Genomic DNA, 24272 nt, shown 5'->3' on the forward strand with positions numbered 1-24272 from the left:
AGTATTAAATCCCCATCGGGTGTTGTTCTTACATTTGCCAAATTTTACTCAGATTTATATACTTCTGATTGCACTCAAGCCAGCAAGGATAATATCTTAGATACAAGTGAGCTCCCTGGAATTGACAGTAACCTCATGGAAGATCTGTGCAGGCAAGTAACAATGAATGAGATTGAAGAGGCAATTAAAACCTTGCAAAGTGGCAAATCACCTGGTCCGGACGGATCCACTGTAGAATTCTACAAGAAGTCTGCTCCACTCCTCTCTCCAGCTCTGCGAGATATGTACAATGACGCTGTGTCAAATGGCTCTCTCCCTCCAACACTGATCAATGCTATGATCACTCTTCTCCTGAAAAAAAATAAGGATCCCTTATTGTGCAGCAGCTACAGACCCATATCACACTAAATGTAGACTACAAGATCCTGTCAAAGATTCTAGCCCTCCGCTTCCACATGTCATTTCGCTAGATCACATAGGTTTCATGTTAGGGAGGCAATCCTTCCACAACCCCAGAAGATTTTTAAATATACTTAGCATGCCTAGCTTCAGCACTCCGGAAGTGGTAGTGTCGTTGGATGCTGAGAATGCCTTCAACTGGGTGGAGTGGAAATATCTTTTTGAACTAATGGAATTATTTGGGCTAGGTCTTGATTTCATTTCATGGATTAAGTTGTTATACTCATCCCCGGTAGTGTCTGTGCAAACAAACAATATAATCTCATCCCCCTTTTCAGCTTCAATGTGCCTGTTGTCACCCCTATTGTTTGCATTTGCCATTGAGCTGCTAGCCATTTGGCTGCATTCTGAGGATAAATTTGAGGATTTTACCCGACTGGGAATAGTACACAAATTGTTTTTGTATGCTGATGATCTACTTTTATATGTATCAAACCCTTCTACATCCCACCTGGTAGCTTTAAACATGTTAAAACAATTCGGCCAGCTATCAGGATATAAACTCAATTTTGGAAAGAGCGAACTGCTTGCAGTTAACAAGAGGAAGCAGAGGAATTGCCACATGACATAGCTTCTTTCAAATGGGTGGACAGAGGTTTTAAATATTTGGGTATTTTTATTACAAAGTCCTTAGCAGACATCTTCAACAGCAATTTTGTTCCTTTGCTTTAAAAATTAGAGGAGGCAAAATTCTTTGTCTTTTTCAACATATTCCCATACTAAATACAAAAAAGTCTTTACTAAATTAGACAAGTCAGTATATACATTTCTTTGGGCCAATGAACTGGTGTGTATGTAGAAGAACTTGCAGCTTCCTAAATTGTCAGGGGGCCTCGCCCTTCTCATTTTTTTTTTACAGTATTACTGGACAGCCAATAATAACTTTTATATTGGATGGGCAAATCAACTGTTGACTAATCTGCTGGGCCTAAATGGAGGCATCCTCTTCTCAGATTTCACTTTGGTCATGGCTGTGCTCCCAACTACTCGTGTCTGTCTCTACCATCAGCATTAGTCCAGTGGTTACTATAACAATCACCATTTTAAGCTGTCTAACATAGACTCTGCATTTCAATTTTGGTTCGACAGGGGCATAATATCCTTTAACAATTTATATGACAAGGACATCTTTATGTCCTGTTAACCAAATTTCATCTACCAACATCTCACCTCTTTCATTTCTTTCAAATTAGGCATTTTATTCAGAAAAAGTATCCCCATTTTCCAAATTGCCCTCTGAAAACATTAATTGACACTCTTCTTACTGTAGACCCTAATCAGAGAAGGAATATTTCATATATCTACCACCCCATGGACTCTGTCAGCTTGGTTTTCCCTCATCAAACTAGATATATGAAGCATATATGAAGACCAATGGGGCAACATCCTTGACCCAGTTCATAATTCTTCTGTTTGTCAATGTAAAATCATACACAGAATTCATTATACTAACCACTGATTGTCTAAAATATACCCCAATATTAGTGATGCCTGTAACAGATGTGGTCAGTCCCCTGCAAACCTTGTACATGTTTTGGTTATGGCCATATTTAACATATAAAATTCATATGTCAAACCAGCTGTGTTTTTGTCTGCAGTCAAAAAGATGTTCAGATCCTCTTTAGACTCACACCACCCTGCAGCAGCTCTAGTGCTGAGAGCAGCAACAAGGAAAGGTCAGGTGGAGTACATTGTTATAGAGCTGTCAGGTCTCAGATTCATGGGCAGTGGGTTCACACTGTTTGTAATGGCATAACTCACTAACTGTTTCCATATTTTTGTTTTATATACAGGAAGACAGATATGATTCAGATGGGAAACAGCTCTTTGTCTGCAGGGTCAGGAGAAAGTGTTAGGCACAGCCTCTTTTGTGCTTGGTGCAAATGTAATCTAAGGACACTGCAGTTTAAGGGTAAGGCTGGTGATTTCCTACATATTTCCTTATTGTCAACAAATCTGTATTCCTCTGTACTGTAGACCTCCTTTGTTTGTCCAAAAACTACTACATTGTAAATTTCTCAAAGCACTTCAGTGCAAAGTCAAGAGATTGTGATACGTAACACAACTTCTCTCCAGAGACTAAAAACGTGATTGCTACTGTGACCATAATCTTCAGGGTGAAAGAACATGTCACCCAGTGCAATGGTGTGGCTCACTGATGTGTTTTTAATAGTTTTTGGACAACTGAGGTCTACGGCACAGAGGTATTTCAGGCTTTGAATACACACACAATACTTGTAAGTAGATTATTTCGTTGTTTTTTTGGCTCTGTGCATGAGATTTGCTGACAAAAATAAAAATATAGAAACTCGCTAGCCAAATACTTTAAAAGTAAGACACAAATTTGTGATTTCAGCCACTTATCACGAAAACTGTTCCATTTAAGCTCCTTATTACACTTGGGACCAGTAATGGGCAGCTGTCCAGTGAGAAAATGTTTAAACTGTGACTGTGAAACATGATTCTGGAGAGGAACACACATTCTTGGTCAAGTTTTTATGAGGTATTTTCATGCAAAATGCATTCATGTTTTTTTCTGCAGAGTGAGAAAAAGTGTTAATGCCAGGGCACGTCATGACAGCGCAGATCATGTTAAAAGCTTTGGAGTTTTTATGTGTTCTAGCTGTGTTTGTTGTGGGTGACAAAAGGGCGACTGGGACTTGGCGGCTGAGTGGAGTTTAGTTTGGTTCTGCTGTGGAGTTGGTGAACCGGTGCTCTTTAAGCTGACAGTCATTCAACACCCTGCCAAGTCACAAGCACATAATTCAACAACACTTTCTGGTTACATGGCCTCTGGCATGAGAGAGACAGTGATGGCAGCACATACTGTACACAGATGCTGGTAGAGACAACATAAAAGAGAAAACATACAGAGAATAAATTAAAGGCACCCTAGATATAAACATATATATTCAACATTTCTCACAGCTCTTAAAGAACTTCACAGCAGGTTCAAAAGCAGTGCCGTCTCTTGTTAAAAGTTTATCACCTGTAACCACAACCAACAGTGATGTCACAGTGTACTGACACACCCTGATGTACGCGTCTACGTCAGTGCAGCAAGGTGGGAAGATCAACCACTAGAGGTCAGCAAAGACAAAATTTTCAGTTGGTAAAATAGTCAAATTGATTTTGACAAAATGAATCCATCTCCTTATCATACAAACACAAAGAATATTGAGAATGTGGAGAGGAAAATGTTTGATGTTGATTTGCGAAAGAGGGATACAAATAAACAGTTAAATGTGTGCCAAGAACAAAAAAAGAAAAACAGTAAAAACGTACTAGAAATAAATAGAAGTGTAAAATAAATTAAATTTAATTTATCAACTGACACAGGAAAAGTATGGAGCTTTTCATTTCTTTCAACACTCCATTTTTATTAATTAGTTAACTACCTACATTGGTTATTGATGTTATGATGTCACCTGATAACATTTCACTGCCTTTTGTCAGTTTTGTGGCTCCATATAAAAGCAGTTGTTGATTTCCAGAGAAATTGCCTTTGAGTAACGGCTCCATTTAAACCCAAATAAATATGTGCTCATCATTAATGTTGATTTTTATGATTGCCTATCGACCAATTGTTTTTACATCTTCAGCTAACCCTATAGATTACACTAACTAAACATTTATTTAGAATTAATTAATTGAAGTGTACTGGTCGAACACACTCTCTTTTAATTAATTGTATTTATTTTAATTAGTGCCAAATTACACAGTTCTTTCCAAAAATGTATTTATTTATTGATTTCTAATTTTGGTAATTTTTACACGCAATTGTCTTGGAATTTCAACATAATTTTATAAAACAAAAACAAAATCTAATCACACACTATTTTCATGATAAGGGTCCGCTTAAAGGCAGTAATTGATAATATTGAACTGATCCTAGTTTGTGTAGTTTGTTTATTCTTCTCTTCTTTTTACGGTCCGTTGCTACATATCCAGAATTGCCTCCTGCAACTGGCAGATATACGCACTACTACTACCTACCTATTACCTACCTACTTATTACCTACCTACCTACCAACCTACCTACCTACCTTCCTTCCTGACTACTACCTACCTACCTACCTACCTACCCTCCTTCCTTCCTTCCTTACTACTAATCACCTACTTTCCTACCTGTTATCTACCTTCCTTCCTACCTACCTTCCATCCTACCTACCTACCTACTAGGGGTGTGCCCTAATACAAATGTGTTATTTGGCAAAGCACAAATAATGTTTTTCTTTTTTTAACAAATATTTGTTTCATGCAAATATTTTAAAAATTATTTGTTTTCGGGAAGGAAAAAAAAAAACCATGTCAAATACCAGCTCACAGGTCGGTTACATCGCTATCTCAGTCTCTCTCCTCTGCTCCGCTGTTAGGTCTATCAGCAGGTCTCAACAAGGGGAGTCACATCCACCTGCTACATGACGCACATTTCCTAATTTGGGCATCACTCCTGGAGTTGGGGGTGTTCCCCAGAGATAAAGCTGAGCTACTGACACACGTGAAGTGCTCCCAAGGGACTCTCCATAACCTTTTGTTCCCCTTTTCGTTTCCACAAAGTTAGGTTGTAAAAAATAGGCAATAAATGAAAACTGCAAAGCAATAATCTCCTTTGAAGTTCTTCCTTACACGTTACACAGTGTGCTGTCTCTGTGTTATGGGTGTATAAATAGGTAGAGGTCTGTCTGCAGTGAGGCGATGAGGAAAGTTTTAGCTCAGTAGTCAGCACAGTTGTCTATGATCGGGGAGACTCCAGTTTGAGACCCAGAGTGGGGACCTCCTTCATAAGATAGTTTATTCATGAACACTTATTGTAACACCTTAATTTTCTAAAATTAAAAGCGTAATAAAAATAAAAACAGGATTTTTAAGCCTCTTTCCACTTTTATTCAAATACAAATACAAATAATTTTGCTGCCTCAACAAATATAGATACAAATACAAATAGTGGGCCCTCTGCACTTCCCTACTACCTACCTTCCTACCTTCCTACCTACTTACCTACCTACCTTCCTTCCTTCTTTCCTTTCTTCATTCCTTCCTCCCATGACCATGTGTAAGCGTATACCCTAGTGTACTCATGTCCAATTGTCCATGGGAGCTTGGCTGAATAATAGTGTTGCTAATCTGGATCTAGATGGGAGTTGAACGTGAGGACACACAGCTGCAGCACAGCCTCGTTTGTACTGAGATCAGACTTTGGCCACCTCAGCCGCCTCATGTGCCTCTCTGTCTCTCTCTCTTTCTCTGGGCCATTACACACTGTTGTCACCCTTCCCACTGCCTGCACCGAGCAGCCAGACGTTTCTGCTGCCTTGCATGCTTCAGGGAAAAACAGGAACAATTGGTGCGAGATGTCAGATGCGTTGGATTAGTGTATGTTAAAGCTGTGGGAGAGATGGATCCAAAGTGATTAAGAAGGGGTGTAATTTTAATCAGGGTTATACAATCCTCATTTCCACAAGTTAATGAGAGATTAATGTGCTAAAAAGCCTCTTCCTGCCTTTTTCTTATTATTTTCTTATCCTTTTCCCATCTTTTCTTTCTCCTCCTGTGTAAAATATTTGGTGAGTCAAGAAAAACAAGACAGGTGAAGACATTTATGAGCTGTTTTTACTGTTTTTGCTGGTACAGAACGTTTCTTTAAAAGTCTCCCCCAATTGGCTCCCTAGTGTCAGAAACACTTCATTTTTTTTCTCAAAGTTTTCTTTGGCTTTGCATGGGGTATTTTGGATTCTACCACTTATTATAAACAGACATGCATTTGCAAAGCTTTTGTGATGATTCCAGTTTCACAGGCGTTCATGTCCTCCGGGTTTTTTGTTCATCTGGCTGTGGATAACCTTTTGATAAGTTTAAAATTAAACAGTTGTCGCTGGAATGTTTTGTCATAGCTCTGATGCCTTTTTGGAGCCCTAAATCCCGGCGCTATCTCCTGTCTGTTGAATTTATGGACCCCAATCAGCCGTAGATTAAATGTTGGTCAAAAACAATAAGCTCCAGCTGAGCACAGAGCATAGATGTGGCATGCTGGAATCCAATTATGAGTGTCATTGCTTCATCAATCTGCCGGCAGCTCAAAAGAGAACAAAACCCTGAACCCGAAGAGTATTATTCTCAGTAAAATGAGCTCCACGGCTCTCAGGGTTCTGTTTCGGACAGTGGGAGTGGGGGGCTTGCTTTGTTTCTGTGTCATACGAAGCGTTTACAGGATTAAACTGTGGGTGTGTAGTTGCCCTGAGCGCTTGGACAGCTCTGAAACCCCGTCTGCGGCTTCTCTGTTCAAAGCGCACTGGGACAAGAAACGGGCAGCCTTGTTATTCCCAGGCGAACAGGAAAAGGCCCCGCTAAAAAGTGAGTGGCCAAACCTCAGTGAATTCCTGATGAGGGAAAGAATGCAGCGAGAAAAAGCCACGTTCTCTTCCTTTTTAGATTTTGTTTTTTTATAAGCAATGAAAACCTCCCACTGTTGGCTCACTCAGCTCCTCATTCACTTGCTCAGCTCCAGCACAGAATCGTAAAAAATCCCTGTAGTAGATATCTGGGGGAAAGAGGTGAGTAGTGGAAAAAAAGCTTTAATTTCACTGCGGGAATGCAGGAACAGCTCATGCACTGATAATTTAGCCCCTGTTAGAAATTTTAATTTGTTTGTAGGAGGGATTGATGATAATGGGTGTGTGTGGCTGGTGTGAAAAATGGCCTTAATTATTTCTCTTTATTCACAGACAAGTTGTTTAGTGTACTGCATAGAGAGCCTGATACTGATTATGTACACTGCTGTAGTATTTTGTTGTCGTTGGGGAGTAGTGCCCCCAAATCAATACTGCATGTAACTGCAAGGATTAGCAGCTGCAGATAAAAGTCGAGTGAAGAGGTCTGGCAGCCTGCAGTTTGTCAGGGCTGCTGCATCTGGATCCCCTTCTCGAGCGTCATGCAGGGCACTCACAACGAAAACCACCAGTCCCACAAATTTTGGGGGTGATTAAAAGAAATAAATTGACAGAATAAATAAGAAACATACAAAATTACACAAATTGAGCACAACGTCATCTAAAAGACAGTTTCACAGCCTGAATGTTACCTCACAAGTTTGAAAGGTTTTGTTTGTTGTTGTGTTTGGGGGCTGGGGTAAATGCACACACACACACACACACACACACACACACACACAGCCTAGATTCCATTGGTTATCAAGGCTTCTTCGTTACCTGGCAACCGCGTTGCTCCTGTGGGCGGAACCTGTCTGAGTTCTTCGGAGCAAAAGAACTCTGGTGATAACATTCCGGAACATTCCAGAACATTCCATTCAGGACTCAGGTGCCCCCCTCAGCGTGTGTGTGTGTGTGTCTGTGTGTGTGTGTGTGCGTGTGTGTGTGTGTGTGTGTGTGTGTGTGTGTGTGTGTGTGCGTGCATGCGTGCATGCATGCGTGCGTGTGTGTGTCTGGGTCTGTCATAGGCTACTTTTGGGGACAATTTTCAGACTTAGGAACAGTTGATTGGGGACAGCTTGTCCAACTGGTAACTAGTAACTGGTAAAACACTGATTTTATGCATCGGTGGTTAAGGTTAGGGTTAGGTTTAGGCAAGTAGTGGTTAAGTTTAGGGTTTGGGTAAGTCTCCAGAAAATTAATGTAAGTGTATGTAATGTCCCCCAAAGTGACCATGATCTGGTGTGTGTGAGTGTGTGTGTGTGTGTGTGTGTGTGTGTGTGTGTCTGTGTTTGTATGATTTAAGCCATTTTCACTGACACAAACCAGACGTAAGACCAATTGGCTAGGGATGGCTTGTGCAACTGGGGACAAAAGTCTTGTCCCCAATTGGTGAAATGTTGATTTTTGGGTGAGTGGTTAAGGTTAGGGTGAGGTATGGTTTAGGCAAGTAGTGGTTATGGTAAGTCTCCGGGAAATGAATGTAAGTCTACGTACTGTCCCCAGAAGTGACCATGGTCTGATATGTGTGTGTGTCAGTCTGTCACAGGCTACTTTTGGGGACAAATTTCAGACTTAGGACTAGTTAATTGGGGACAGCTTGTCCAATTGGGGAAAAAGCTGTGTCCCCAATTGTTAAAACACTGATTTTTGGGTCAGTGGTTAAAGTTAGGGTTAGGTTAAGGTTAGGTTAGGGTTAGGGTTTGATTTAGGCAAGTAGTAGTTAAGGTTAGGGTTTGAGTAAGTCTCCAGGAAATTAATGTAAGTGTATGTAATGTCCCCCAAAGTGACCATGATCTGATGTGTGTGTGTGTGTGTGTGTGTGTGTGTTGATATTTTAGTTTTTTGTATTGATTTAGTGTCGAATTGTAGGAATGTTTGCTCTCATTGTTGAGACAAAAGACTGAAATTGATCAAAGTAGTTGGTCAAACATTTTATCTGGGATATTTTGTGTTGACTTATAAAATTTTGTTTCTTGGGGGCGACAGGAGTTATCAAATTTCATAAACATGAAAAACCAAAGCTTGTGAGTAAAATGTTATGATAAACTGCACTAATCAATTCCCTATATTAAAGTCACCCTGCAGTCATAAATGTGTTCTCTTCTTGTTCCTTAGTTGGATGTTTGGGCTTCACTGTCTGAAACTGGAAGGCTGTTTCCATTCATCTGCTGAAAGGGGAAAGTTTCTTTGTGCTCAACTTAAATCTGAGTTTAAGGCTTGTACGTAACAGTGTGATTTTGTGACATCACAACTAGTTTGGAGCCAATCGAGGGCTGGGATGCAACTTCACAAGTCACAAGTGAGATGGAAGCCTGCCAAACAGTGGATTGCAGAGAGAAGCAGAGGATATTTATATCTCCTAAAATATGTCTGAAGGGGATCTTTAACAGTGAATCAAATGTGAAAAGGGTAATTCATAGTGACGAATCCACAACTCTGCAGTCACACTCAGCTTTAGCTTTTTAGCATCTTTCAGCTCATTGTTTTGCTTTCTAGGCCCACAACTCGGCTCTCATAACACCAGATTCCAGATGCAGCAGGGCAGCTGTTTTTAGCAAATAAGCTCCAATAAACCCACTGTGTGCTACCGGCCCAGCACCAAATGGTAGACAGAGTTAGCGACTAGCTCCTGAACATAGTGGAGCATTTAGCAGGTAAAGAAAGCAACAGGTATTTTTCTCAGGAGTTGATAAAGAATATTGGACTAAACATGAAAAACACTAAGCTGCCTAAATGGAAAAATCCTCTTTATTTCACCAACATGTTTCGGTGCAGGCTCTTCATCAGGGTGATTAAGAGAATATTGGACTTACATTTATCAGGTGGTCTGAAACATGACTCCAAAAGGATGCGAATGTAACTCCTTGTCTCCTGAATGTGTAAATATATGTCAATATAATATGTGAATATCTTGTCTACATCCAAGTGCCCAAAAAAATCAATTAATGTAGCTTTAAATGACACAATTTTACTTCATGTTTTCAGAAATCAAACCGTTTCACAGAATTTGGCAGTGAAAGAACACACGAGAGGATTAAATACTCTAAATGTTTAAAAAAATTAACGAAACTTGTATTCCCCGAGATGATCTACAACTATGACTGGCGATACTACAGTTGTGGTGAGGTAACATGTTTAGTGTAATACTATATCTCTTTAAAGCAACCTAGAGCAGTTTGGAATCTTTTTAAGGGAAAAACTATCAGTGCAGACAGACGGGGAGCTGACAGAGGATCAAACTCACATACTTGAAGGGTCAAACGGGGATATGCAGGTGGGAGGTAAAATATCTTTTCAGTAGGTCACTCATCAATGTCTCTGTGCACGAAGGAGAGGGACTCACACACACAGTAGAGTGTCACTGGGAGTGTTCGCTCTGAGGCTGTAAATATTTGCGTCTGTTTACGGAGTCCTTTACAGCAGATTTGTTCCCCCCCCCTGCTCAAATGACCTGAATGCTTTTTGTCTCCATCTCCTCTACGGGAACAGCTTTAGAAAGTTTGATCCCTCTCATGTGGTCAGATGGTTTGCAGTCGCCCGTGCTGTGTTTCTATCGCAACTCCTTTTGATGATTTCTCAATATGCAAACCATATTGGTGCGATGAACTATGCATGCTTTGCTTTGAGCGGGGCCTGTCCCACTTGAGGCTCACATGTTTGCATTTTCCACAACGTACAACAGCTGTGTGGTCATCTCAACTTCAGTCACTTTATCTTCAGATGTCACTGTTGATCACAGATGGAGAAACACTTCTATATGACCAAAAAATGCAAATCTTATACTCACGTCTAACAATATTTCCATGTTCCCCAGAATAATCTCTCCCCTCTGGTATCAGTTAAACTCAAACTTTTGTGCCTGTCATTCCTGAGAAAAATGTTGACGCAGATCTTCTCATTGTACTGAGAGTTTGGGTGGAAAGTTTTGTTTCATGAGGGGCTGGAGACATGAAATTTTATTTGCTTTTGTTAATTTCCCTGTTGGACAGTATTGTTTTCAGGGTCAAGATTTGCTCAGGGTTACTGTTAACATAAAAATAATAATATTACCAGTAAAAAAGGAAAGAGTCAAAGATCATGGGGTTTGGTTGTCCTCTGTTGTATCGTTCTCAAATAAGTTATTTCACAGACAGACCCATTTTTGTCCTATTTTTCTTCAACATAAGTTTACTGAGAAACACTATTTTCACATCTAATTGTTATCGTATTAACACAACATATTTTCAGCCAACATCCTTCTACAGCAGACTGGCATTTTGACTAATTTGACAACAGCCTGTGAAGTAACCTAATAGTGATAAATGGATTTATATTGATCCGTAGGACTGTAGTTCATGTTGTAACCAGTATATCACCAACAGATGCCTTTCTTTCCTTCCATATATGCAGGCCAAAGAGATGTTTCAAGGTTGTTATAGGACGCCAGAGGCCGGAGCGACAGCATACTGTTTGGGACGACTTCCAACCTCAGCAGACTCCCTCCTACACACTTCACTCTGCCCAGACTGGTTCAAGATATGAGGAGACACACTCCACCTCTCTCTTGATGGGTTTCATCGCAGTCAGTCAGTTTGCATTCCTTCGTTCTGTTTTTGCTAACTGTGTTTCTCTCCCCCCCTCTTTTTTTTTTCTTTTCCTCTTACAGTTCATGCAGCCAAACTGAAATGACATCATGCCGAGGGGAAGTCGAGGCTGAATACGTACCCACAAGGCCCTGCAGGAGAAACAGGGACCAACGGCAGGAGGGGTATCTGCTCAACAGGAGGATGAGATGTTTATCAGGAGGGAGGAAAATCTAACATCACACAAGGTAATTCTGTCTGCAGATGAAGCTCTTTGCAACAACACGTGCACATGTGGAAATGTGGAAAATATCCGTTCTGTTTTGACCTGATGACGAGGAGAGGACAGACAGATGGGATGGGAGGGCTTTGATGAAAGGGGATCGGGTGAAGAAGCAATAAATAAATCCGGATGGAAAAAAGGGGGGACATAAAACACTGGCACAGCCTGGAGAGGAGAAAAGGGACATTCTTTGTGTTCACAGCCCCAGTCTTTAAAGAACTGCTCTCTATAAAGGGCTCCGGTTTCTGTGGTTCCTAAGTGACAGAAGGGTTTGGGCCAGACCAGGTCAAGAGCTACAGGATTGTTATGAAAAGTCTACTGTTTTAATGCTCATATGGCTTGTTTGAATCTGAAGCCAATTATCAGATTAAAGAGTTCAGAGAAAAACCCTGTGATCCTGTTAATAAATCCCTGTTTGCTTAGAGAAACTGTCATGGGGCCCTCACAGCATGTCAGCTGAATGGTCACACAAGTCTTGATCCCTCGGCCCACCATGTTGGCATTGTGATGGGCAGAGGAGACCACCGCCTTATTGTAGAAATGTATACAACTCAGTCTAGTTTGCCCTGTGAGGAAACATTTAAGGGATGAACTTTGTTTGTACAATATGGAGCTATTACAGGCTTTGACTTGTGCTCAGTGCCACAGCACCATTTCCATGGAAATTTAAGGTATGCCTGCTCACACATACCCAGCGTGAACTCACTCATCTGGAATCCTCTGAGCCGCTTTCCTCCAGACTGAACAAGCTCAGCTCAGACAGCTACCAGTAATGAGATATATATTAGGAAATCCTGCACAAACACTGAATAATTATGAGCACAAGTGACACAGACAGCTGGTAATCTGATGGCTTTCATTTTCAGTTTCTGTCATTTGTTTTCCTCTCTTCCCCTACGTACGGTGACAGACTAATAACGTACTTCCCTGAAAATGCCAAATGTTAATGAACATGACAGCTGTTTCTCCAGAGGGGGAAAAGTCTTTATGGCATCTTTTTGTTTTCTTAAATGAATCATCTTGGAAAGTGTGAGTGTGTGAGTATGGGTCAGTGATAGTGTTGGGGGTTGAGTAGAAAGGTCATTGACCTTCAGGAGCTGAGTGTTAAAGAGACAGACATGAAGCTGAGGATAAATACACAACTTACACTGTTAAAGGGGACAGATCATGGTTTTTGTATTTTTCTGTTATTTATATACTGTTATGATGTCAGATATCTATACTAAACATGGTCAAACTTGAATATGTAAAAATGCTCCCTGCAAGTCAAAAGCTCAGGCTTCAACCTGCTCTGAACGCTTCGTTTGCAACGTTTTTTTCTTCCTTTTTTCTACTGAGGTGACATCAGCTCATCGTGCATGCCCATAAACAGCTGTCCGCTCCGTAGCTTTGGTTGCTAAGCTTGTTGCTAAGGTTTTTCCAAGTGTTTTTTGCATTGTCTGCTCTCATATTTCAGATCTGATTCAGACTTTAACATGGATGGATGTATTTGACAAGATGACATTTCGTGTAAAGAATGAGGAAAAAGGAGTGAAATCTTACTACTATAGTTTGTTGCATGGTTTGTATACGTAGCCTCTGGAGACGGCTGAAGTCTGCCAAGGGGCATCTTCCAAGAGCTGGCCAATCAGGACAGAGATGGCTCATCGGGAGGCGGGCCTTAAAGAGACAGAAACTAAAACGGCCTGTTTCAGACAGAGGCTGAACTGAGGGGCTGCGTAAAGGTTCAGTATGAGTCAAATAAGGAGTTTTTACTATAAATCATGTAGTTATTCCAATAAAGCCCCAGATTAAAATTATAGACCTGTAAATGTGCATGATACGTCCCCTTTAAATATCATAAATCTGCGTAGAGACTTTGTTCCCTTAAAGTGCCCCAACTTTCTACTTTTTGACGATCACCAGAAAACAGGAGTGCACTTGAAGATGTCAGCTGTAGTTTATACACGTACTGTTGAGTGCAAAAGAGTAAAAGTAAAACAAAAGAGAGAGAGAATAACAGCCCTTTTCTCCAAACTCAGCATTTTTTGTAGCTGCTCTCTATTCTGGTCCATTGATTCTACTGTTGGTGGAGAGACTGCTATCTTTGTCTCATCAAAGACAGATGTCAGCATCCGTACACTGGAACATAACATCATGTAATTTATGTTTGGCCAGTTATCTTCAAGAATGAGACAGAAAACACAACATTCAGTCCCGCAGGGCACCTGAGCTGTAGCCCAGTGATTTCCAAACCTCTGACTTGTGACCCCCTAAAATAAAACAACAATTACAGATTTTTTTCCTTCTCAGATTGTTTCATTTGATGTTTTTTTTAGAGGCCTGAAGAGGTGAAAAAATCTAGTTTTTAAAGAAAAGATACAAAATTAGAGAAAAGTGACCGCTCAGTTTTATCTTGGACCCCCATTCAGTGTCCCAAACACCAGGTTCCACTTCTGTAGCCTATAGGCTGAATGTACATAAGGGCATAATAATGCTGAACCAAAAATTTTGACTTTTGTTATTTTACACACACTCATTCGCCTTGGACAACTTCAGAAAGTGTTCGCACTCACATCAGTCACAGATAACAGAGTTTTTAAAAGTGGTAGCCCTTTAATCACAGCAACACAATATATCAAAATCATTAAATGTCTTCAAGTACTCCTGCAGCGAAGTCAATATCTTTGGCAAGCAAGTATTTTCTCTGCAGCGCTCCATGTCCACATCTGGTCTGCCCACTGACCAGGAGGCCTTCACAGTTACAGGCACTGGCTGACCTGACGCTTCACAGCCAGAGAATAAAATGAACATCCCACCTGGTGTTCACGTACGAATGATCACAGTTTGTGACGTGGAGCCCCTGAGTTTCCAGAGCAGTGGGGAAAAAAAACACATCATGAAACAGAGGCAGCAGTGTGTCAGTGTCATGGGATCGATTCCCAGTCTAGGAATTTTCTTTCATCCGGAGCTGACGTGTTCTCCCTGCATCCAATTGCTTGTGTCAGATGGATTTACAGTCTAAAATGTGTGAAGTAAGTGTCTATATTAGTCGTATGATGGACTAGAAACCTATCTAGAGGGTTTATTTACATCTTTCCACCACACAAAGCATGCTGGGAGCTTGTTTCTTGGCTCCAACCACTTGTGACCCTGGAAATAATAAGCTGGTTAAAGCTGGTTAAAGCCCAAACGATTTAATGAACACTGTTTAACAAAATGAATGGGACCAGAAATGCAAGATATATCACCAGCAGCTGTTTTTAACTGTTTTGAGGCAGACTTTACTTTTAAACTGTCAAACAAACTGCAGTTGCTTCTTATGAAAACTAAACCATGAATGAACCTTGAAACACGTGTTACACAAGGAACCGCTAATATACCGTAAGACAGGCAGGAGACAGGTGGGACACTGGACCCTACAAGGTTTTTTTTCATCTTGAAAAGACGTCTCACCGTACACATCAATTTACACAGGTTGACTAATTGAGAAAAATGGACTGGAAAGTTTCCATTATGTATAAGCAGGTTTGACACAGTCTGTCAAAATAATGCTTTAAAGTTCCAGATTTTGAGAAATACACTTCCTTGCTTTCTTGCCGAGACAAGAAGATTGATACCACTCTCATGTCTGTACGGTAGATATGAAGCTAATGCTAGCAGCCAGTTAGCTTGGCTTAGCATAACACCTAGAAGCAAGGAGAAAACCGCAAGCCTGGCACTGTCTGAAGGTAATAAAAGACTCCTACCAGCACCTCTAAAGCTCGTCAAGTAACATGTTATATCTTGTTTGTTTAATCTGTACAAAATCCAAAGTGTAAAAACGACAACTTGTTGGTTTATGTAGGTTATGTACCAAACTATTTCTTATCCAGGAGCAGTGACTTCCTGGAGTTTCACGGAGACTGCGCCCAGTCAAGAAAAGGTCAGACACATACTGTCAGCCACCCTATAAAAAAAAAATGTTCTTTTAACTTCATTTTTTGTATAGATTAAACAAAAAAGATATATAACGTGTTAATTAGTGAGCATTAGGCGGATTTTTACACTTTGCACAAAGCCAGGCATGCTGTTCCCCCAGCTTTATGCTAAGCTAAGCTAACCAGCTGCCAGCTTTAGCCTCATATTTACCATACAGACATGAGAGTGACATCAATCTCCTCATGTAACTCTCAGCAAAATAGCAGTTACACACATTTCCAAGACCGTTTCCTTCAATTCCTTCAATAATCGCGTCTGTATCTAGTCTACGATTTTTATAGTGCTGGAAAAAAGAATATGAGAAGAAACTTTTGTGAGGACAAGAAGAGGATAGAAAGAGAGGAATCCACTGAGAAACAGGAGCCAAGTTTCTCAATGCCAAACACACACATACACACAATCACGCACACACACACATACAAAAGAAATCTCTTGTGCTCGCTCTCTGTAGCTCAGAGAAGACAGGCAGTGATACCATCATTACACACAGCATGCATACAGAGTTACACATTTACACTTCTCTGGCCTTTTGCCTGCTACCTTCCTCCCCATCCACAATGATTTCCCTCTGTATTTCTAAGGGAATATTCCTTACACTTAATCTGTCAACACGAAGGCAGTCATGGTGAACAGGAACAGAACCAGCTGAAGATTTTATTACAGTCAGTGCAAAGCAGGTTCGGTAGATGTTTTCTCTGGGGTGACGTGCACTGAGGACAACAGCGGCCACATTGTGCCGACAGCCTGACTTGTGTCCTTGTTGGGAGATTCCTCAGCATTCCTGAAAGCACTGTCGCCGTGACTGGGAGCTCTGTTTCGGCACCCCTGAAGCCACACCGACCCCATGGGAGCGTCTTTGCACGGCTTCCCAAATTCCACAGGTTCGCAGAGACCCTGAATGAGAGATGAAAGACCTCTTGGAGATCAAGGTCAGGCAGCCAGGGAGCAGAGGACGAGGTGAACGCTGCTGCCAACATGCTCCAACAGTCTTCTGCCTGCCAGCTATGATCTCTGAGCATACAGGAGTAGATTTTCACTTCTAGCTATTATGGCTCCTGGCACAGATAATAGTAATTGAAACGCAGTTATGCCAGAAACATGACTCTTCTTGCCTGGGTGTAACTGTAGGCTACCAATGAAAGTGCCAAATGCTTAATATGATGGAAACTATAAACACTTAAGATCTGAAACTGAGTCAGTAAAGGAAAAACAATCACCAGGCATGTTGATGCACTGCATCGATCTCACATGATGTAAAATATGCTGAGCAAAGACTCCATTTGTTATGCTTTCAAACATGCATAAGTATAATACTTTATGATTAAAGCATCACTTTTTTGCTTCTCTTTTGTAAACATGAATTTTCTGGTCAGGTCAATGTTCATCAGTTAACTCCAATGTTATAAATGAGTAAAGTCACAGTGGACTCAGCAAATGTTTGACCGGTGCGGAAATAGCAATGAATTTGTTTGACATAGGACAGAAAGTTCATCAAATCCAACTTTAAGAATTGATTTAGTCATATATCATTTAAATATACTGCTTATTTCAGCTCCAGGAATATCATCATCAATCATTGTAAATCAAATATTTTGGGCTTTTTGGCAGCTGATCAGAAAAAGAGACATCACTTTGATCTGTGGTAACTTGTGAGTGGTATTTGCCATTATTTTTTGTCATTTTATTGACAAAATAAGTACTTGATTGGTTAAAGACAATATGTCTGTACCACTTGAACAGAACACCTTAGTTTTGTATCTTAAAAGCCCCTGAATCTTTTCATATTATGGGGAAATATCTATGGAACAAGTAATTCTAAAGGCTAAAATAACTACATTTGATTCTTAAATAACTGAAGTGAAATCCTAATTGTTGTTTAGGCTTCTCGGTCTCCTCTTATATGAATGATTAAAAGCTTTAATAACTTGATTTAAGGTTTATTGAAATAGTCTGTCCCTTAATCTTTCAAATTAACAGACATTTTTAGACATTCTTAAGATTTTCAAAGATTTAAAGGAGCCCGACTTTATATTAACTGTATGCACAGATTAAAGGATCATTAAGGCATTTTAAAACTGGGTTTTGCATTTCTTAACTACCTAAAATGTTATGTCTCCACATTCTAGTAAGGAACCCTTTATAATGTTTAAATATGGTTTTATAAGTTTCAAATAGTTTATATTTTAATATTAATGGATAATTAAACAATTTATAAATGTTTTATAGATTAGTTATAAGCCATTATAAGAACGAAGTTTGGGTTGGGAGTTAGTAAAAAATCCTATTTGCCTGTATTCTTTCTAGGTAATAATAGTTATAAATGTTGGTAGACCATTAAATACTGATGTTTCTCACCTTAAAATAAGCCATCTGTAGTTAATAGTGTTAATCAGGTGCTAATAAATGGATTTTGGTCTAGATTGGCAACACCCCTTTTCCAGAATCTAAATGTATTTTGTCAAACAATATTGTACAACAAACTATAGGACAGACAGTGTTACTGAAGTATGTTTTTATGCTGGCCACGTGGCTCAAGGGATGGTAATTTTGGTTTGTAAGTCTAACTGAAATTTTGAGCAGATATTTATGGTTCCCAGAGGATGAATATAATACAGACTTTGGTCATCCCCAAACTTTTCCTCCGACACCACAAACAGGTCAATGTTTTCTCTTATCCAGTGACAGATCTCAACATCTACTGAGTGGATGACATTCATGGCTCCCAGAGGATGAATCGTGCTGACTTTGGTGATCCCTTGACTTTATCGTTAGTGCCACCTTGAGATTGCCATTTTTTGCTTGTGTGTCTCAGCGACTATTACTACTACTACTAAAAACTTTATTTATATAGGATTTTCCCGATCAGTTACAAAGTGCTTAACAGTAAAAACCATCAGAGTAAATTGTAAAAAATGCTAAAATAATTAGATTAGAGAGCATTTAAAAGTAGCCAGACCGAACAGTAAAGCACTGAGGGGAAAAAAAAAGGCCAAAACAAGATAAAAACAAAAGTTATGATTTACGAAAAGGCCATCCAATAAAACATCTACAAGATGGATGGGCACAACATTTTGTACAGACATTCATGGCTCCCAGATGATGAATCCTAAAGGCTTTGATGATCCTTGGACTTTATCTCTACCGCCACCATGACGTTGACATTTTTTTCTCAGTCATGCAGGTCATGGTTATCCAAGGAGGGTTGAATCAAGGGTTTTGCCTCTCATCCATGGGGCTTCTTCAATTCTAACTGGCTGGTGGGGAGTCTCAGGTATTTAAGCTCTGTGGGGTTGTTATCAAGGTCATTGGTAGCACTTGGTTAGTTAGTGCTCCTGGCTGTTGTAACGACAGTCGTTAGAGTCGTTGGAGTCACCTTAGGCCAAGTTTTCACAACAGTTGTTGGAGTTGTCACATGAGGCCAAATGTGAATGATTGTCAAGTCTCCTGGGGAGGGATGAAAGGACAATATTGTAGATGTTTTTGTGTGCAACATGTTTCAACAACTATATGATGAATTACCATTAAATTTGGTACAGACATTCATGTTCCCATCTTCTCCTCTTTAGGGAGAAGATAGAAATACTTTTGTAATAATATTTCAGATTTCTACTTTGGTAAAGACATAAATCTTTTTCCCCCAGTTATTGTAACATGTTGTGAGAGTAAAAAAATGTATTTAAAAAGTGTGAGAATATGAAGACTGTGACTTATTAACCAGCACATCACCGTATCAAATATCCAAACACGGAATGTCTTCTCTCTCTCTCTCTCTCTCTCTCTCTGTCTCTGTTAAACAGGGACTGTCCTCTCTCTCTGTGTCAAACATGGACTGTCCTTTTTCTCTGTGTCAAACACGGACTGTCCTCTCTCTGTGTCAAACACGGACTGTCCTCTCTCTCTGTGTCAAACACAGACTGTCCTCTTTCTCTGTGTCAAACATGGACTGTCCTCTCTCTCTCTCTCTCTCTCTCTCTCTCTCTCTCTCTCTGTCTCTCTCTCTGTGTCAAACACGGACTTTCCTCTCTCTCTGTGTCAAACACAGACTGTCCTCTTTCTCTGTGTCAAACATGGACTGTCCTCTCTCTCTCTCTCTCTCTCTCTCTCTCTCTCTCTCTCTGTCTCTCTCTCTGTGTCAAACACGGACTGTCCTCTCTCTGTGTCAAACATGGACTGTCCTCTCTCTCTCTCTCTCTCTCTCTCTCTCTCTCTCTCTCTCTCTGTCTCTCTCTCTGTGTCAAACATGGACTGTCCTCTCTCTGTGTCAAACATGGACTGTCCTCTCTCTCTGTGTCAAACACGGACTGTCCTCTCTCTGTGTCAAACACGGACTGTCCTCTCTCTCTATGTCAAACATGGACTGTCCTCTCTCTGTGTCAAACATGGACTGTCCTCTCTCTCTGTCAAATATGGACTGTCCTCTCTCTCTCTCTCTCTGTCTCTCTGTCTCTGTCTCTCTCTCTCTCTCTCTCTCTCTCTCTCTCTCAGCCGGCAGGCAGGCAGGCAGGCAGAGGCGGGGCGCTAGGACCGTGAGGAGGGAGGAGAGAAAACACTTCTGTTCAGACAGACATTTATTAGTGACTCTCTCTGTCTGAGCTGGGCAGGTTTCAGAAAGAGACTGCCGCTCGGAGGCTAATATTTGTACACGCTGTTAAAAAAAAAAGTGCGAGAAAGATTTTCATTGTGCGGAGAATTAAAAGCACGTAACAGAGAGGAGAGGGAGAGAAACTACCTGCCTGTCAGCAGAGATGATGAGGAAAACCTGGGAAATGATCCTGGACGATTGGTCTGATGGGGAGGAGAACGTGAGTTGGATGTAAACACGGGACTATCGATCTCAAATAAGGAGGTAATGTATCAGATACGCACTATGCTGCACCGGTTGACTCACATTGCTTTCACAGGTCGTTAAGGATTTGTATATCCTCATGTAGCCATATGTTAGGTGGTAATTTTAGGGTGAAACTATGGTCAAAGATTAAACGAGGGATGTGTGGATGGCAGGTTTCATGTGTTTTTCTGTACTGTTTTTGTCCCGTAAGCCTCTTTTCAACCATCTTCCCCTGGTATATTACAGATGTTAGATAGAGCTGAACTTTATTTGACTGCTACATACATCAAACTAGATTAGATCACTTATACATCCCGAACAGGGAGTCGTCTATAGTCTGCAGACTGGGAGACTGGAGTATTTTGCATACATACTTGTGTAACATGTCTACTGACAGAGTATACTTTGATATCGCAGTTTTGTAATATCCTTTGTTCATGCACATTAACTGTAAAAAATGGTTCATTGCATTAATGTTCAATCTGCAGCAGCCCAAAACCAATGCTTCCAGTTATATGTTGTCACCTCTGCACAAGGATGGATCATTTTAGCAGATTGAGACCTTAGAAAGAGTTGTGTCTTTTGGTTCAGAGCCTCATAATTTAGTTTTAGAGTCAAACACAAACTCTCAACCACCATAAATAATCGAGAACACAGTTTTCTTTATGGTTTGCCTCTTGAAATGACTCAGAAGTCGTACTTGGATCATATGACATACTGCTGCATGTCTGTCTCACACAATATGGAGATGTATTTCACTACTCAACTACCAGCCAATTTACCACTTAAGAATAGCTGTAACAGCCTGCCACAGCTGTCATGTATCTGACACGTCAACATGAAAGGAAATTTGTACTTAACTGTGCAATTTTTCTGCGCACAGAAGCTCCTTTTTTTGTAACCCCTTTGTAGTTTCACATGTGACGGCGCAGAGGTGTGCGCTCAGGCCACACCCTGCAACCCCCTTTTGTTAGAAATAAAGCTCTTTTTTCGCTGCCATGCCTCAACTTGTTTCTTTTCACTTTTTACACACCTGCTCTCTTCGTGCCATGAGTGCCTCCGGGTCCACAGTCTTTAGAGTGGATCAAGTATCTCCTTGTCCCTGCTAATCTGCCCTGAAAGCCCGCGTACAGTACACTGTGAAGTAGTTAATGTTTGATGGGAAACACCTCCTTATCTCTGAGGTTTAACAAATATTTGAGGATTTTTACTGTAAACTCACAACGTCTTGTTCACCAACTCAAACAGCCATAAAGTGTATCTGTCTTGAAGGAAACAATATCTGAACTTTATTTAAAACAATGGTTTCTCAGCCTTCTCTGTGGCTACTTCACTTCCTCTCTAACTTTTCTTTCTTTGGAATTTGTTTGTCACATTTGTACCAAACAAACTTTAAAATGCCTGTTTGTTTCTGTTAGGCTGAAATCCTATTTTCCTAGTAATCTATATTACAGGGACAAGAGGTTCATTGTTGCCTCTCCGTGCCAGATGAAACTCAGGGCTGCGTTGCAACATTAGCTTTTGTAAACTGGGCTCACTATTACAATCAACAATCAAGCGTGAAAGAGTCCAGATTTATTTGTGGTTCAGTTTGTGTGGTTGTAAGAATGTTTTCCACAGATGTTTTCTTGACAAATATGAAGGAATTCTTGCAATCTCTTAAGAGGAAAGTTTGTAAGGTGCTTTTTCTTGTGTTTTTTTTTATGTGTATTTGATTATTTTCTGTGCCGTTTCAGTGTTTTCCGTCACCACCATGACGCCACGTGACAGCTCGCTCCTGACTCACCTGCTCCTGCTCCTCCTCCTGCTCCTCCAGCTCCTCCTGCCCCTCGCCCGGTCCGTCCTGCACCCTCCTCACCACCCGCAAGTCCACGTCCCGGCGCTGCACCCTCACGCACCGACACCTCTCACCCGCTCCCGCTTCAGCGCTCACACTCAGCTGGACTTCACCACTCACTGCAACTCCAGCTGCTACCGCAGAGGAGAGCAGGAGGCCCAGAAGGAGCAGCTCACTGAGAAACTGGCCTTTGAAACGCTGTACTCTGACGGCTCCCGCACTCTGACCACCGTGGATGTGGAGGATGAGGTGGAGAAAGATGTCAGTCTCTTTGCGCACCCTTCACCGAGGAGAGTGAAGCCCAGACATAAGCGGGTCAGGCGGCAGATTTATGGCGCAGACGGACGTTTTAACATCCAAGGAGACAACTTTCTGTTGGATTACCCTTTCTCCACGGCGGTGCGGATCTCCACGGGCTGCACCGGGGTTCTTGTGTCCCAGCTGCACGTCCTGACAGCCGCCCACTGCGTGCACGATGGGAAGGATTATGTCAAGGGGGCACGTAAGCTCAGGGTGGGCTTCCTGATTCCTCCATCCATCAATGGCACCAAAGTCGGCCTCACTTCTTCCAAGAAGCCTCTGGTCCGCTGGGTCAGGGTGAAACGTACCCGGGTGCCTAAGGGCTGGATCCAGGGCCCTCAGGAGGTCAGCATGGACTTCGATTACGCACTGCTGGAGCTGCGCTGGCCTCACCGCCGTCCCTTTATGCGCCTCTCTGTAGCTCCATCCTCTGATGACCTGGCGGGAAAGCGCATCCACTTCTCTGGCTTTGACAGCGACAGACCCGGAGAGCTGGTCTACAGATTTTGTCCTGTGGAAGAAGAGTCCAGTGACCTGATATACCAGCATTGTGACGCCCGACCTGGAGCCAGCGGCTCAGGGGTCTACGGACGAGTGTGGGACAACTCTTTAGAGCGCTGGGAAAGAAAGGTCATCGGCATTTTCTCTGGACACCAGTGGCTGGAGATAGATGGAGAAAACCGGGACTACAATGTGGCCGTGCGCATCACTCCTTTGAAGTTTGCTCAGATCTGTTACTGGGTGCACGGAAACCGACTAGACTGCGTCCAGGACTAAGAGGGGAGAAGAGTTTAGACAGTTTGGAGAGAGAGACAATTAAAAACTAAAAGAATACAGGGTGAATTGTCTTAGAAAAAGGATTAAAGTGAAAGCAGAATAACGTCCTTTAGTGGCGCACAAGTGAATCAGAGGTCACTTCTGGATCCAGTTTCCTTCAATGAATCATTTCTCTCCAGTCTTTAATTCGCTTTCTGTGTCCTATTAAACAAATCCGCCTGTGAGGTCATCACCACGGCATCTTTAATATGCTTTTACCCACAGTCAGATTAATAACACAGTCAGTGTTTCCACAATATTAACATAAGTCACTTGTTAAAAGAGGGAAAAAACACTTGTGGCACCAGATTATTTTCCTACTGTAGATGATGTCAGTTTATTGAAGACGTTTTTTCTATACATCTCACACGCTTTGGTACTTTAACAGCTCTTCAAGGATCATTGAGCTGCTTTTACAACAATCTGCATTCAGATAGAGACACTTACATTAGTACACAGAATTAAAATAAGCTTTTTATGGACGCACCATTGATGCTTTTTAAGTCTCAGCCGAGTGCGCTCGTCTCTGTGTGGACTGGAGAGATGGAAAGTTTGTTAATTTTATTTTTTTGATGAAAAATAATTGCTATATTTTAATAAACAGAGATTTATGACCGTGTTTGTGTCGTTAGTCTTGACTCGGGTTTAGGAGTGGTGCTGTGGTGCCACCCTGTGGTCATGACAGGTACTGCAGCATGAATGGACCTGGCGCACCTCCACAGGTGGATCTGGGTCGGATTTTCATGAGATCACCAGACTTCACGAACCAATCAGAGTGATAAAGGTCTAATATGAA

General features: G+C 41.3%; 1 protein-coding gene and 1 long non-coding RNA gene across 5 annotated transcripts; both read left to right on the top strand.

Moving 5' to 3' along the window:
- Nucleotides 1–1809: 1809 nt before the first annotated feature.
- On the top strand, nt 1810–12112 carry LOC121902025. The gene is made up of 3 exons (XR_006097436.1): nt 1810–2135; nt 2253–2371; nt 11280–12112. It is a non-coding gene; the product is annotated as an uncharacterized LOC121902025 (long non-coding RNA).
- A 2262-nt stretch (nt 12113–14374) lies between these two features.
- Nucleotides 14375–24091, top strand: LOC121902547 (serine protease 23). Of its 4 annotated transcripts, XR_006097581.1 has the most exons (3): nt 14375–15445; nt 15590–15639; nt 18869–19190. XR_006097581.1 is itself a non-coding variant. In XM_042419901.1 (2 exons), the coding sequence occupies exon 2, from the start codon at nt 22277–22279 to the stop codon at nt 23435–23437; it is 1161 nt and encodes a 386-aa protein (XP_042275835.1). In that variant the 5' UTR covers nt 15548–15639; nt 22260–22276; the 3' UTR covers nt 23438–24091. The 4 variants fall into 4 exon arrangements, 2 of the variants coding, with proteins under 2 accessions (XP_042275835.1, XP_042275834.1); XR_006097582.1 differs by lacking the exon at nt 14375–15445 and having other exon boundaries at nt 15464–15639; XM_042419901.1 differs by lacking the exons at nt 14375–15445; nt 18869–19190 and adding an exon at nt 22260–24091 and having other exon boundaries at nt 15548–15639.
- The last annotated feature ends 181 nt before the right edge of the window (nt 24092–24272 follow it).

The sequence above is a fragment of the Thunnus maccoyii genome, chromosome 8 (genome assembly GCF_910596095.1).
Source record: "Thunnus maccoyii chromosome 8, fThuMac1.1, whole genome shotgun sequence".
NCBI classification, from domain to species: Eukaryota; Metazoa; Chordata; class Actinopteri; order Scombriformes; family Scombridae; genus Thunnus; species Thunnus maccoyii.

Bases quoted from the DNA above. Each gene is read 5' to 3' on its own strand.
- LOC121902547 (XM_042419901.1), top strand. From the start codon at position 22,277: ATGACGCCACGTGACAGCTCGCTCCTGACTCACCTGCTCCTGCTCCTC.